Source organism: Calypte anna, chromosome 1 (genome assembly GCF_003957555.1).
Source record: "Calypte anna isolate BGI_N300 chromosome 1, bCalAnn1_v1.p, whole genome shotgun sequence".
In the NCBI taxonomy this organism is placed as follows: Eukaryota; Metazoa; Chordata; class Aves; order Apodiformes; family Trochilidae; genus Calypte; species Calypte anna.
The window spans coordinates 193,837,527-193,854,084 of NC_044244.1; the positions used below are offsets into that span (position 1 = coordinate 193,837,527).

The 16,558-nt window shown below is 39.9% G+C and overlaps 1 protein-coding gene across 1 annotated transcript in view; it reads left to right on the plus strand.

The window, feature by feature from the left end:
• The window catches only part of TENM4 (teneurin transmembrane protein 4), a 358,077-nt gene that overhangs the window by 204,820 nt on the left and 136,699 nt on the right, over positions 1-16,558 (plus strand). The window contains exons 10-12 of the mRNA XM_030461389.1: positions 2,876-2,977; positions 7,503-7,697; positions 11,892-12,092. Of these exons, the coding sequence (XP_030317249.1) occupies positions 2,876-2,977; positions 7,503-7,697; positions 11,892-12,092 (498 nt within the window). The remainder of the gene's footprint in view (positions 1-2,875; positions 2,978-7,502; positions 7,698-11,891; positions 12,093-16,558) is intronic.

Genomic DNA, 16,558 nt, shown 5'->3' on the forward strand with positions numbered 1-16,558 from the left:
CTGTTCCTGATCCAGGCCAGGATGCCATTGGCCTTCTTGGCCACCTGGGCACACTGCTGGCTCATGTTCAGCTTCCTGTCGATCCAGACTCCCAGGTCCCTTTCTGTCTGAACTTGTCTGAGAAGGAAGTGAACAACCACTAGAGTAGAGCTCATTAAATAAATTCACCTTAACAGTTAGGAAAGTTGGGGTACTGAAACACAGGTATTCTCGTTTCTGTGATCCCCCTGAACTTATGTACCCATTGTACACAGTCATTCAGTTTAACCTGCAGTAGAAATCTAGATGTTGTATGGAATCTTCCTTGTCTTATCCTAGACATCTCTATACATCAGCTTAACCACAGCATAAATGAAAAATATTATTTCCAGAACCAAAGATTACTGTTTAACTGATGAGGTGAATTGTTGCACTTTGGAATAGCTGCCATGCCTGATGCTACATCATTTTTTGAAGGTTGCTTGATTTTTTTATTGTTTTGCATACATAAATATACCAAGACGGTTGTATGGATATTTTACTCCCTTTCAAAGACTCAATTTAATCCTGTAATGCAAAAGCTTGAAAAAACCCTCTTTAAAAAGTTTTTAATATACTATAGGTGTTGTCATAACACTGAGAGTCTGTCCTGCATCAAGCACTGACATAGCTGTTCCCATTGCCTTCAAAGATCAGGCACGTGTAACCTCAAATGCTACAACTTCCAGACCTAACCCAGAATCTTGGTGTGAGGGGAGGTAAATCCTGCTCTGATGCTGAGCAGGGTGGCTCTGCTCCTTCAGCTCCCACTTTTCAGGCAGTAGAATGCTGTTAGCTTGATTTTTTTTCTCTGCTGCATTAATTTTTGTGCTCTGCACCTTTTGAGCTTACCCAGCTCATTGAAGCATCTGACAAGTGCCAGAACCAGCACAAGAAGAGGGAGCTTAGGCTTGTACAGAGCATGAGAGGATTAGAGGCAAAGGACTGACCTTTCAGCAACAGGAGCTGTTAAATCTTCCTGTCTGTCTCATTATCTTGTTTGGCTGTACTCACACTCTATATGTTCTTCATATGTGTAAGTATGTGTATGTGCATCAACAAATAACTTTTTTCTTCTAAATTTCTCAATATATTTCTTGAGGAAAAGAAGGATATAAACATTTTTTTTTAAAAAAAAAGTATAGAGAAAAAATGCCCAGAGCAGAATTATTTTCTTTTTCAGCAGTGAACTGAAAACATCAAAAAGTTCTGAAAGTTGTATATATATGGCCTAATATTAATTAATGCAGGATAGAGCTGTGTTTATACTTGGTATTAAGTGAAAGTTAGTGTACTAAAATATCAGTATAAATGCTGAAGACCTGAGCTGCTGTTTTTTTATCGTAAGGAAAGGTGGATGCTATTTGACTGGAATAAAGACAGCAGCTCAAGCCCCAAGTGTTGACTACATGCTGTGATTGTATTTCCATATGCCATAAAGTGAATTTCTGCTTAACTATAGAACTTATGTGTTAGAAAACTGACAGCAGTTCCTTCTACCTTCCTTGTTGTGTGGAGCTATCTGATTGTGAGATGTCTGATGCTCAGATTTAAAACATAAATGCTTGGTATTGTTTTTATTATTTAAAATTGTTACCCTTTATGAATAATTAAGTTACACCACGTCCTTTAAAACTGTTGTTTGGAGAAAAACCATCCAGAAACAGTCTTCCTTTCATTTGTGATCAGAAACTCATCTGCACATCTCTGCTGCAGCTGTTTCTCTTCACTTGCATAGATAGGAAGTTTACAAATATCTTTGCTACCACAAGGCCTTGTAAAGTACATCTATGAAAGCTCAGTTATTATCCACATGGCTGAGATTTCCACCCCACTCCATGATAAATGTACCATTGGTGCCCGTCCTATATAGATTAATCCAGTTTTAACCTGATATGCATCTCCCTCAGAGAAAATCTAAAATAATAGAGTGGAGTGAACCATGGTATTCCATCATCTTTCCAAGCCCCACTTCTTACATTTACTCAATCTTGACTCACAGTTTAGTCAAGAAAATAAAATTGTTTTCATTGTCTTTTTGGTATCTAATGTTTACCAGCTGGTGTTCTTCTTTTATGAAAGATATTTTGAGCCCAAATATTCTGAACTGTCCTCAAATTAAAAGTGCTAGATAAAATTTTGCTTACCTGTTAATTTTCCTCAACTTGAAAGATGAGTGGCCAATTTTTTTGCCAAAATCAAGGAATTAAAGGTGATAACTAGAGACAGAAGAGAGGAATAGTCCCATTCCTGTTCCACCAAGATATAATATTAGCCCCAGTGCTTTGGGCTGTTTATATATTACTGCAGAACAAACCAGAAGAAATGCAGTGAGAAGTAATCCTTCAAGAGGCAGCCAGGATGAGCTTGGGTTCTGTGTTCAGCAAACTTCAGAGGGGAACTTTTTCTGTCATAGCTCAGCTCTTTTTTGGCACAAATAAATGCCCCCACGTTCACTTAGCAGAGTCAACAAAATTGAAACAAAGATGCATGTTCTGCCATCACAACTGTGTGCACTGCTTCTCTCCACTAAATTCTGAGAGAGGAAATGGTCAGGAAAATAAGGTGGAAGAACAGACAACGGGAAGTTTTCAGGTACTGAGTGAGGACAAAGCCTGGTGGGTACGGAGGAGCAGTGATTTAATCTTAAGGTTTGCAATAGCTCCACACTAATGTGTTAGGGTTGAGCCATCCATGGGTGGGTGCCATTTAGTGGAGCTCAGACCAATGCTTTCAGCCCCCAGAGCAGTGATGGCTTCAAGGTTCCAGCTGTCCTGCCATCCAAAGCCTTTTCAAACTCAGAGGTGTTTTCTTTCCTAAACTGTATGAATTCTCTTTTTTTTTTTTTTTTTTCCAGAATCAGTGGATAACTGTCCCAGTAATTGCTATGGGAATGGAGACTGTGTGTCTGGGACTTGCCATTGCTTCCTTGGCTTTCTGGGGCCTGACTGTGGCAGAGGTAAGAATTCATGCTTGATTTATTCTTACCCTCTCTCCTTCAGCTAATTTTTTTGTGCTAACTGTATTTGTGTTTACATTCATGCCTGGGCCTTTTCAAAGCACACCTCACAAAGTTGGGGATGATCCAGAAGAATGGAAAAAGGTTGGATTTATGGATTTGTTTACTACTGGTCTTGAATGCTGTGACCTCAGCAACAACATAAGCCCCCAGCTGAAGATGGACAGGCAAAATGTCACATTAGGAATTTTCTTTCTGGGAGCAACTAGAAAACAGACATTAAAAATTTGGCATTATTGTTTGCTTAGCAGAGGGCTCTAATCATGATACAAATGATTCTTTCTGATTATACAAGAATTATGTACCTCTGTTCATTACTGCAGGGCTTGCAAGTCTGCCTGAGCTCTAAAGAACTGCTGAGAGCCCAGCTGTGGGGAGTGGGGCAGGCTAAGAGGGAGCCTTGGAGTGGAGAAATGGCAGGAAGAATGGGATACTCTGGCCAAAACTGAAAACATTGGGACGACAGGGAAGGAGGGTTAGCCCAACAAGCAATATAATACATTTTTCTGCTCAAGTGAAAATTATTTTTAATAAATGGCTTTGGAAGGATTTTCCTATGACCTGAAATTTTTAGGTTATTTAAACATTTAAAAAACAAACTGAAGCACTTTTAGTAAGAACACATTTCAGTCCGAGAAATCAAAACGTTCCATGTGGGAAATGCCAGAATGCTCTGCATCAACCTTTTCAAGGCTTTTTTCAGCTGAAACAATCCAACAAACTAAGTGCAGATTTATAAATTTGGAGAGGGAGGTAGGGTAAAACATCAGTGCCCACACAAGGAGCTTTGCTAATGCAGCAGGTCAGGCCTTCACCCCAACCCACAGCTTCTTTGGAAAGCAGGCTGGCTCCTTCCCAAGACAGAGAGCTAAACTCCATCCAACCCCACGTCCTCTCCTCCTCCAGCTGAGCTGGGGTCACATCACTGCAGCTCAGCCAAGAGATAAGAATGGCTGCACACCCTACAGGGAGCTCTCTGCTGAGGGAGTGTGGTCCAGGCTTAAATCCCAGAGGTGTCTCAGAGTTCACAGCCCAGTAAGATGGATGTGACAATCTGCATCCCTCAGAGCTGTTATGTCAGACTTCTTGCTGACTCAGGTTACACTTGGTTTGCATTTCCTTACACTTGGTTTGCATTTCCAAACTTCTTTTCAAATTCTTAGAGCTGGAGACAAAAGGAGAGGTTTTTTCCATCTCCCATAGCATATTCCTACTCACACCTCCTAACTTTAGGTAGGGGCAGAAGTTCAGGGTTTGTTCCCCTCGAGGCTCCCTGCAGAGTCAGTAGAGGAGAAACTCCTTCACATTGTGTCAGAATATTTAAACTTTTGCTCTGAATCCACTTTAAGAGGAGCTATGTGGGTTATATACCCAGCTTTCAGTTTAGCCACGTGAGTATCTTCCATTTCACACAAGACTGTTTACTCTGGCTGATGGGAACACCTTTTATTCAAGGCTGTCTTTTGGTTCAGAATAATCTGAGTTCAGATCACAGAATATTCTCTGCCTTTAGGGGGGCAGATTAATACAGAATGTCATTTGTGTGTGCATTTCCACCCACTGGCCTTGTAGAATGGATCATCTTGCCCTGAGTGGGAGATACAAGGGCCCCAACACTGGCTTCATGTTGGTTTTCAGGGGAATCTAAGATGCTTCTTTTGACCTATAAATCCCTTAGAGGGCAGCAACTGCAGCATGTGTAAGGCTGCTACAGTATCTGTCTGCAGCCCTGAATCCCTCCCTGCACTGAGCAGTAATCCTTAAATAAGCAAGTCTCTGCCCATATGAATATTTCTGGGTCACAGATTTCCTGGGTGTTCCTTTGTTTCAATTCAGCCTTTTAATTCACCATTCAAATGGATTGGGAAACTGTGGAGTAGAAAGCCCTTCTGGTTTAATAAGGGTTACTTATTAATGTGTTATTAACCAATTATTTTAAACAGAGTAAATGAGGAAAAATCACCAGAGGTGATTCGTGGGCCTTTTGAAGGCCTCTTTCAACATGGGAGATGGTGTTTTTAAAGTTCTTGATAAAGTAAACAAACAAATGATTTTAATTTCTAATGATAATTATTTTAAAGTGTTGTACATTTTAGTAATCACTACCAGAACCACACTAGGTATAATTACTACAATTTCAGCATCTTAGATATTTTTTGTTGGAATCTGAATGATCAAACTATTATATATCTTTAGAGATGGAGAAGAGCTGCCCAAGTAACAGTGGGAAAAAATCCACAAACCTCTTTTGTCTTAATTCATTATTGTATGCTACAAAGGAGGCCTTGTCCTTGCCATTGCCTTGACATTTCCAGTGTCACTTTCCAGGCTGTGCTGAAGATGTTTTCCCTAAGATGGCTTTGTAGAATCCTGGTCTTATTGCAGATGGCCAGTAATTTATCTGATCTTGCATTGAGTGATCAGCTGTCTGATCACATTTAAGTCTTTCTCCAAAACCTCTCACTGGATAAAGGCAATTATTCTTTCTTCTTGTTGAAAAAAAAAAAAAAAAAAAAAAAAAAAAAAAAAAAAAAAAGCTGCAGACAATTCTCTTCCAGTGCCTTGAAAGAACAGGCTCCATTTCTGAGCATTTGAAATTTGAGACCAGGAGAGGGATGAAAATTCCATCAGCCAGCTGAAAAGTGAAATTACAGAGTGAGTTTGCTTTGAACCATGTACACAACATAGTGTATCTTAAACAACCTGCTATTGTACATGGAGATAATCTCCTTGGAAATGATGCACTTGAAACACACCCCTGCAATGTGCTTCCTTTAAAGTGAACAGAGGGCTCCTCAGTAATAACAGTTGCCAAATTCCTTTTTTTTTTTTCTAAACCTCTTTTATCTTGGTCAGGGAAATACAGTTCACTGCATATCATACTAGCTGAACAGTCAGAGCTGGCAGTGCTTCACGTTGTATTGAGCATGCTGTAATTCTGTGACACTCAAATTGACTTGCCTGCAAGGACACATGGAAACAACATAGGATGGGCACTGTGCAATTACTGTCTGGAAGAGTAGAAGAGGTGAGGAATGTTGCCCTTGACCACATTAATACCTCTTCCCACATATATTCAGAGTCAGGAATGGAGCAAAAGTGTGTATTCATCACATGCCCAATGCAGTGAAGTTAAGCAGACTGGAACATCCCTTTTACATTTGCCCTGCATAAAAATGTTCATAAATTGCCTTTGGAAGGTGCACATGAGAAGCCCAGCTGCTCCCCCCCCAAGGATAATGTGCAACAGGGAATGAGAGAAGACTGTGCTGAATATTTGTCCTTGCAGCTGAGTTTCAGCAAAACAAAATGGAAGAGAACAGAGCTTAACCAAGAATAAATTTCATGGAATAGTGAACAAGGGGAGGCTGTTTTTTCTGAGGGACAGAAATCAGCAGTTTACTTGGTAAAATCAGAACAGAGGACAAAAGGAGCATAAGGTGGCAGGTAGGGAGAATGTTAAAGGGGGAAGACATCATCAGAGAGAAGGAAGCTTAGAAAGCAGCTATTTACAAAGTTTTAGTCATGGGGGCATGAGGTCTGGTCCTTGATGCCCTCTCCATCCTTGGGGAGCCTGCACTGTATCTTTCAGTTCATCCCATCCCACTCTGGCTGACATTTTCCCTCAGAAAATGCTTAATCCTGGGATCCATCATGTCACAGCTTGAGCTTGTCATCTTTCTCCTCTCCCCTTTACCACAGAGAAGAACTCCTGTAGCTGGTTGGCTTTGAGATTCAGCTGACTTTGCCAGAAACAAGAACAATTTAAAAAATCCTTTTCAGACTGATAGAAAGATCAGAGGGTAGATTTTGAGAACTCCTGTTGCAGGAAGCTTGTAAAGACCAGTGGCCAGCTTTACACTGTGATGACTGAAGGAATCCAGCAGAGGATGACCAAAAAAAGGGGGTTGGAGATTCAGTAGATTGCATCACATGAGCTAAACTGGGGAAATAATCTCAATATAGCATTCTGGATTCTGATTAAAGCCACTGAAACCCCCAAAACTGAGAATTACAACAGAAAAGCAAGGGAGGGATTTGTGTATAGGTAAGGTCCACAACAGAGGCAGTGGCAAGGACAGTATGAAGCCTGGCAGGGGATCAGGGATAGTGATAAGCAACCTAAAGTCAGTGGTGCTGCTGAAAAGAAGACACCAGCACAGTGAAGAGACAGAATGGAAGAAAATTCCAAACTTAGTGAAAAAAAGTGTCTGAGACACAAAGCAAGGAGATAGTCCCACTCAAGGGTATTATTTGTTTTGAACATTTATATGAGGATACAGTTAACAGCTAGGTAGCATCCATGTAAAATATTATTTTTTTTTTTAACAAAGAAAAGAATAACGTAGCCCACTGAAGGCTGTGTATGAAGAATATAAATCCCATGCTGGACTCTTGTGCTCTTCTTTGAAGTGAGAGCCATGCACTGTTGTGTTTTAATGTGATTTTTCTTATATTTTCCCAGCATCCTGCCCAGTGCTGTGCAGTGGGAATGGGCAGTACATGAAGGGGAGGTGCTTGTGCCACAGTGGCTGGAAAGGAGCAGAATGTGATGTCCCAACCAACCAGTGCATTGATGTCTCCTGCAATAACCATGGCACCTGCATCATGGGGACTTGTATCTGCAACCCAGGATACAAAGGGGAGAGCTGTGAAGAAGGTATTTGCAAGATACATTAAATTAGCCTTTTGCTTTGATTGTTGTTCTATAATTACATGGATGGAGGCAATTCAGAACAGGGCTGGCACTTAAACAGAACAGTAATGGGAACCTTAGAGATACAATAGATGGATGCAACATAAAAATGATACGTTGTGCTAACTTGTCCTTAGCTATCATAATTGTTCAATAATTGGATGAAAAGCTATCAAATGTTTCAGATAGGCAAATCCAGTTGAAAGACCAGAACATCTAATCATATGTTCAAATGTTGTTATTAATGCATCGTTTCCATTGCCACGTCTAAACGTATAATTACTTTTACAGTGCTTTCTGCTCTGCTGTGCTATGCCAAGCAATTTCAGTTGCTTATATATACACAAAATGGTGGTGTGAGAGAGAAAGTCTCTGATTCTTGTCAACTTTAAAAGCTTAAAAACGCTCAGGACTTGAATTAAATTCTGCTTCAAAATCAGATATTATTTTAATGGCTCTTCCATAGCTTTTTTCTCACATTAGCCCCCAACCCTTTTTCATTTACATTTAGATTTGTTGCTCAGAAATGCAATGCCTTTTAGCACTTATCTTTAGTCTTTTTTGTGTAGGAAGTCACCTGCCACCATAAACCTTTATCTTCCCTGGTCTGTGACTGCTTCTAACTGCTAAATGAAAAAGTGGACTGTACAGTCATTCAGACAGTTATAAAAATACATCTGAAAGTGCCTAACTTAGGGAATAATGTTCAGCACTTTTGAAAATTATTCTCAAAATTCTATACAGATGGCCTGAAAGATAATTATGTTTAAATTATGCTTCTACAAATGCAAATATCAGGCCTCTGCACTGTCTGAGAGACTGAGGACATCCATTTGATACATGTATGAGAATCGTAGTGGCTTGAATTAATTTATGGCTGTCTTCATGTGTAAGGGATAAAGATTTATGTGAAATGGTTTTATTTTATGGACAATGAAAATAGACTGAATTGGATGCAGACATTCAAATGGCATCTAATCTAGCAATCCTTTTGGTGTGTGAAGTGTATCAGAGTGGGACATCTCTGATGTAACATGGCTTCAGTGTCAGTGAATATTAGAGATGAAGACAGCATCAGCTCTTATACCAATAAGGAATCTCTTGAGAAAGCTTCCTTTTGGCTTAAGAAAGCCTAATTCAATGAAGCTGTGGGGCATGTACAACCCAAGGATGGTGACTCCTGAAGTATCTTTAAAGCATCTCCGTAAACCCTGTATTTCCTAGATCATATCTTTACTGGATAAACAGAAATTAAAAGATCTTGATTTTGCCTCCAGCTAGACTTGTTTAATGTGTGTAAATCAGAGCAAGATTTGCCCTTTTTCTGACAGGAACCTTTTTTCCCTGGTCACGTTTAAAGCAGAAAATCCAGACACTACTCAGCTTTTTATGTAGCAGGGGACAGTGTCAGTCCCACTAGGTAAAAACTTGAAAAAGAATGAAGAATAAAGAGGACATGATTTTTCCTATGAGCTCTTTAGTCTTTTCCCAAATATGCATTTGTTTTTCATATAGAAGGCATAATTTGTATTGTGCTGTGAGGGGGGGAAGTAACTCAGAAATATGCCATGTGGGAAATCTTCAGGACAGAAATACATGTGTATATATGTATATGTTGATTTATACTATTTTTTAAATTGCTTTTACTTTTTAATTTCTCTTCTAAGAAGGACCATCTGGTATTGATTACTTTTTATTATTTCTCAGTTCTTGTAGCTTCACTGCTTAGTCCATGTTTATAATGGGTTTTCATTCCAGGGTTTCTTCTGTCTTTGCTTTCCCCCCCGTAGAAGTTCAGCAATGTTTATAAAGCATCAGCCAACAATCCTACATGAGTTTTTCTTTCCTCCTTACTTAGATTATTGGCCCATATTTTATAAGGCATGGGCTAAGTCAGCAAAACATTAAAGGGAGGGGAGCAAATTTAATCAGTGAAAAATGAGAAGTTACTCTTCGGGTACCAAATAAGCCTAATAACTTGTGTGACCAATGAAGCATGAAGCATATTGGGGAAAAGAGTAAAAGAGGCACTAGCCTTGCTAGCTGCATGATTTATCTCCCTGGCAAAGGTTCTGCACAAGGCTGAACTATAAATGGGGCATTTTCCAACCAAAAATTAGACCATTTGGGACATTTTCTAAACAGCAACACAGATATATACAAAACACTATTTCTTTTTTCTTTTTTGTAAGTATAATAGATTTTGTCTGCTCTGCCCTCCTGCCCTGCTCCCCATCTCCATTTCTTCCAGAGTTGAGCCACTAAATTTGTCAAGCAGAACCCCCTAAAAATATACCATTGTACTCCAAATCCACTAAGCAATTGATTAAGAAGAAAGCAGAAGCCCCTTAATCCTGTCCCAGGGCCCTTCCAACGGTGCAGAAAGCCTAAAGAGATACAGCTAGTGAGGCTGAGATTAAAGTAACCATTGTGTGTGACATTTTCTGAAAGGGCTCATTTCAACATGAAAAATGGCCCTGGGATTATGATAAATGGGGGGTTCTGACATGCACATTCCCCTCCTATAATCATCTGTGTTAGAGCTGAGATAGCAGATTGTCTGCCTCCTGTGATGGAGCCCCCCCTGTAAAACTCACCTTTTTCCCAGTTGACCTTCAGAGGGGATGATTAATTGCCAGGAGGTAGCCTCTTGTCAGTTAGCCTGTGATCTTTGTTCTCAATGTTCAAACCATCTGCTGAGAACCTACGAGGCTGCTACTCGGTTTTTTGTGCTTATTACTGCTGAGAAAGAACAGGGCCAGGGCTCCAAGGGTCTCATGCTAAAATTGGCACCCTAGCTCCCAGCTTGCTAACAGTGAAGGAGATTTATAGACTCATCCTTTCCAGCCTCTTACAATTTTTGAGGATTGTTCCAGCTACGAGCAGGGCTCCAGGAATCAAACAAAACAAAAAAATGCTCTCATATGCCTTGGGATAGTAATTGCTGAGCCATTACTTGTCAGACTGAGGAGGTTTTGAGGACTCAGGGAATTATCAGAGCAGCTGTTATGTTTCCTTTTCAGGTTTCTGGATCTTAAACAGGTCATTGGGATTCTTATTAGCTTTTGCAGGAGGGGAAAAAAATGAACTGCAAACCTGCTGTGTGCATGTGGTGGCCACTGCTCTTCTGTGTGAGAGCCAGGAGCTGGACAGCTTTCCTCTTGCTGCTTAGCCAGACTGACACTTGTCACTGATCCCCAGGGCACTGCCACTGCCACACACTGTTTCAAGAGATGGGAAGAATTTCTCTAGGCTGTCCTATATGTTTATATATAAAAATAGATGATCAACTCCTCCAATCTTCTTTTGGAAGGGTGTCTGGTGCGTTTCATATTTTTTTCAGTTGCTGGATGAAGTTCCCCCATGGGCAGAGGAGCTGTGAGTTGCCTATGAAATACCTAATTCAGGAATCAGGCAGCAGCATATATGGTTTTTTTGTTCACGTTTCTGTACCACACACCTAAATGAATGGTCTCCAGTCCCATTAGAGAAGTGCCCTTTTTGCTCAGGGGTCTGAGAGAGAAAAGCCACTAAAAACTAGTATTAATTGATCAAAAATTGAACTGGAAGAGCACGAGTATCCAAAATGGTATGAGTTTGCTTTAATCCCTACTCCAAAAAAACTGTCTAAGGATGTGTTTAACAAAAAAATTATGGATGTGTCTGTGAAAGCTGGAAAGATTTCAGCACATTTAGACATGTAGCTTGCTGAATATGGATGCCAACCCCTGCTGAATCTCTATGTCAGGTTCTCTCTCAGAAAACAAGAACTCAGCTTTGAGTCCATTAGTAACAGTATTTCAGGTTATTCTGGTAGAATCAATGGAGCCACAATACGTGTGCAAGAGAATATTATACTATTCTTAATTAATACTTGCTCATTCTTACTAGAAAGAACATTTATTAGTCTAGGTCTGGGTAAAAGAATGGATTTAATCACTAACACTTCCCTTGGTTTTCATGTCAGGGTTTAATATTTTGGGACACTCTCTTCTTGCACGAGACATCTGTTTTGTCCACAACAGGGCTTTGCTTTGTGGCTAGAGCCTTGAGAGCCCTCTTACAAAAAGAAGTTTGTTCTGCTGACTGCCTGCTAGCTTTTTCTCTGAAATTCCCTTCTGATTCCCATGTATGCTTCCTCTTCCTTCTCCCGTGTAGTGGACTGCATGGATCCTACCTGCTCAGGACGAGGCGTGTGTGTGCGAGGAGAATGTCACTGTTCTGTTGGCTGGGGAGGAACAAATTGTGAGACCCCAAGAGCCACTTGTCTGGACCAATGCTCTGGTCATGGAACCTTCCTCCCAGACACTGGACTCTGCAGCTGTGATCCCAACTGGACCGGCCATGATTGCTCAATCGGTAATGTTAGCAGTGACTTCTTGTTGGGTTTTTTTATTTTATTTAAACTTTGTAAAATATTCAGACTTCGATCTGCAAGGAGAGTGCTATAAATGTGTTCCAGTAAAGCATGTGTAGGGCATGACTGGAAGCAGAAATGCCATAGCTCAACTACATAAATAATTCTGCTTCCATTGCTGAGCATAGAGTAAGATAATAAATAACCCCATTTAAGCCACCTAGGCTTGCTATTGTTCATTATATTGCTAGGAATGTAATTGATAGTCTACATCTAACTGCTTGTTCTGGTGCTAGTTCTTGATGAATCCTAGTAGCCACCAAAAGGTCTGTTTTGATTTTTAGGAGATGGCTAAATACTCTTTAGCTGGCTGTAAACAAGAAGGAAGAGGTGGCACTCTTTCCAGGTCTTGTTTCCCTTCTGAATTTAAAGTGTTCTTCTAGGATAGGATGAGTGTCACATGAAGTTTGTATTATGTAAAAATCAAGTAAAAAATAAGTTTACTGAATAGAAGTATTTAATAGCACAAACACCCACATAGAACACAGATTTTCATGGACAGCTTTGGAAATGCAACTTTCCTTCATTCATCAGCTCGATGGGCATCTTACTCAAAATATGCATCAGGTATGTGAAATGAAGGCTAAAGAAACAATATTCAGGAGCCTTTTTGGTTCTTCCAAAAGCAATTATCTTTTAGAGGCCACACTGAGAAATGGTATCATACATTAGATAGTCAGAACCTATGAAACATTAGTCTTTTGGCTTTGTTGCTGTATATTGTGCTCATAAACAAGAGACAACAACAATAACAGCTTCTTTATCTTGCACAACTGGGATGGAACTAGGCCAAAAATCCAGGGCAGCTCAGTATAGGCAATGAAATGAACTTTCAGCAAAGTGACAAAAATACCCCAAACTATTAGGAGAATAGATATAGTAGAAAAATTACATAAACAACATTTTCACTGAAGAATTACTATCATGTGTAAAGAAAATTAGGTTAATGACTTGCAAGTATTTTCAGAAGGTAACTTCGAGGATGGGGACTGGTACAAGAGATATAAAAAGAAAACCTTTTCTACAATCATAATTTAAGCTAGATGTTTGGAAGCTTGTCATAAAATAAAATTGACTGGGCTGAGGAACAAGCAAAAGAGGAGGCCTACTTCCTGGGGCTAAAACTAAGAAGATCAAAACTTTTGAAGACATAGGGAGAGAAGCTATCCTGCATTGATAGGAGGGTACATTTGGTGTCAGGCTTTTATTAATATTATCAATTCCACACTCCTACGAGCTCATTTATAAGACCACCATAAGGGGAAAGGTAGTAGTGTATTTCTAGTGATTTTGTAGAGTAGCTTATAATTGAGTAATTATTCTGAGTTTATATGGTGGTTTGGAGATTACAGGAATGAATTTGGAAAAATGTTCATTCCTATACACAAACAGAATTCACTTTCCCTTTGTTAACCTCCAGGGTCATGTGCAGATGATTTATTAGTTTTCCTCATATTGCTTTTATAAATCCATCTAGTACAAACTTTCTTTGGTAGTGTGAGGTTAAGACAAACTTGAACATCATTCCAAGGCCTTTTTCCTCTCTGGGCTGCTTGTAACTTTCAGTTTATTGTGCCTCACAGCTAAAATCACAGCTAAGGTGATTTGTAAACTTCCATTTCTAACCTGGACCTTTCTACTGAATTGATGGCATGATTTCAAAGACAGATTTGCTTACAGATTGTGTGGTACTCCTCTTGCATCATTAAAATAGAGTGAGCCAGCACGTTAATGCACATAACAAAATACTTCCCAACTCTGTGGGGTGGAGGTTCTCTAAAAGGGACTAAAGAGCTCAGATTTTATTGACCTATAAAATAGGAACAAATGCAACAGGAGAATTATGAAGTGAAAGAATTAAATATTGCATTAATCAGCCTTCAGCTCAGTGAAACTCTTAGAACACTGTTCACATCCCAGTGAGTTCAATAGGACTGTGCCTACATGGGCCCTTCACAAAACACATTGAGAAGCAGACCCTGAGAACAGCAAAATCAACTGGATACAGAATAAAAAATGAGAGACACAGTGGGTTTTCCAGCTCTTAATACCTTGAAGCCAAGACATACCTGTCTGAAATGCATTAGGATGGATTCATTTAGAAGGTATCAGTCTCTATGGAAGCAGCAAGGTAGAAGCTTGCCTAATGTCATATGCAGAAAGTAAGATTGGACTGTCTTTGAACCTTAGACTCAGTCTTTCAGTTAAGGAAATAGATTTCACATCCATTAGCAGGAATCTTTGAGGACCACGGATTGCTGGATAAAACCCTCAGTTTCTCACAAGATAATGATATTACACTGATTTCTGTTTCTGGTTTATAAATTATTTTTTTCATTTTGCTTAGCTTGTGTCTTCATTGACAAGCTGTGCAATTTCATTTGTTGTGAATTCCACTCTGCATTGTAGGAAGAAGTAATGATATGGAGGCTTTTATTTGCTTGGTCTGTGTGCCCACTGCCAGTATCTTGAGCTGAGGGTGCTGCCCTGTTACCTCAGAATTTTTCTTCTGTAAAAAATGCTTCTTAAACATGCCTCAGCCTTTCATACACAGGATGGTTTCTTAGGATCTCTTTTCCCTCAGTATACACTGAGGTAGTTATTTGGTAGTTTCCCAAACAAGAAAAAAAATGTCTTTTAGTGGAAGCTGCAGAGATAAATTCAGAGATGACCTGTACTAATTAGCAAAAGGTGCATTTTGATTTCTCTATGGGAGTCTTAAGTATATTTTAGTATTTTACTACTATATTGCAGCTTAGTACTCTTTGCATCTAAGTACTGTTGCACAAGCAAATACAAAAAGGTCCTTTATAACCCAGTGCAGCTAAAAAGTCCAAGGCATTGCTTAGTACAAGAAAGATAATTAAGGAACTGCTCATCCTACCCCCTTCTCTCCAGGGTCTGCCATCACAGATCCCCTGTATCCCAGGCTTTTGGCATGCTATGTCCCTTCACCTCTTAATGAGCCCTAGCAAAGGACTTCATTCTCCAATCACAGCAACTAATGAAGCCATTACAGGGCAGCTCTTTTAACCTCTTATTGTGTGAGTACAGCAAGAAGAAGGAAATGGCCTGTGCTGGAACATGATATGGAGCTTAATATGTGCTAGAGTCTCACTCTTGACCTCTTCAAACTGAATCAAGTATTTCTGGCTAATAAAGAAGCAACAAAAGACTTACCATAAGACATATTTGCTGAGTGCAGTGAAAGGAATAGGTGAGTCAGGTTATCTGCACTGGGGGAATGCAGCATTCCCAAAGGATTGTCACTGATGCATCAGTACAGTCACAGGCCCATTAAAACAGTGTTATGCTTGGATGCAAAATCATTCTCAAATGAATTAGGTTACCTGATGATGTCCTTCACTCTCCTCAGGTGTAAATCATTGATGTTCACAATGTTCTCTCTTTGGTAGTTGACATCTTGACACGCATGATATTCACAGGAATCATGGGAAAGTTGGTTGTACAAAGCAGCAATAGAAATTATGGTCTCAGTGTAATAAGTGCACTGACTTTTTCTGGGCAGTTAACAGTGGGTTGTACATTGACCTGCATACAGATAAGGATCCCTTCTCAATCACTCATTCCTAATGACTCACTTTATGCACAGATGACATCCATACTTCAGGCTTCTAAAAGTACTCTGGAGAAGAGCAGTAAGAGGAATAGTATTTTGTATATGGTGGCCCTAAATTGGCTGTGGAGATATAAAATCATGGGCTGTACTTTTAATGATGAGAGCTGGGAATTGGAAGCTGGAACTTGGTGAAGATGTTAGAAGCTACAATGTTTTTCTTCACATTTTGAAAGGTCTAAGAGAGCGTGCTTGGCCAGAGCCTGAAGCTGAGCTTGCATAACTATATCTCATAAAATCTACTACTTTGGTGTTATTCACAGCTTCTCTCACAACTCCTGCTGCCAAGGGTGTTTTCTGAGGATATGTTATTTAACTTTATGACTGCCCTTCTGCCCCTCTGTGACAGGGAGGAAATGCAGCTTCCCAATGAATTGTTGCCAAGCTTTGTCAATGAGGTCTGTGATCACAAAGATATTTAGGCATTTAGGATTTACCTTAAGCAAATGCAGATTATCTAATTTTCCTACAATGTTGCAGAGAACCTCTTCTCAACTCCTGAGACATATCCCTGTCTACTACCTAAAGTTCTTCAATTTCTGCTGTGGCACATAGAGCATGTGTCTCCTGTCTGAGAAAGCATGGGATATGCTCTCTCACTTCTTAGGAGAGTATCCCTAGTACCAGGTCAATGCAGATGGATCTCAGAGAAAATAATGAAATGTCTGGGCTGACCCCCAACTGTCTCGGGGTACCCTACACAGCACAAGGAGTTGGACTTGATGATCCTGATGGGCCCCTTCCAACTTGGCAAATTCTGTGGTTCTATGA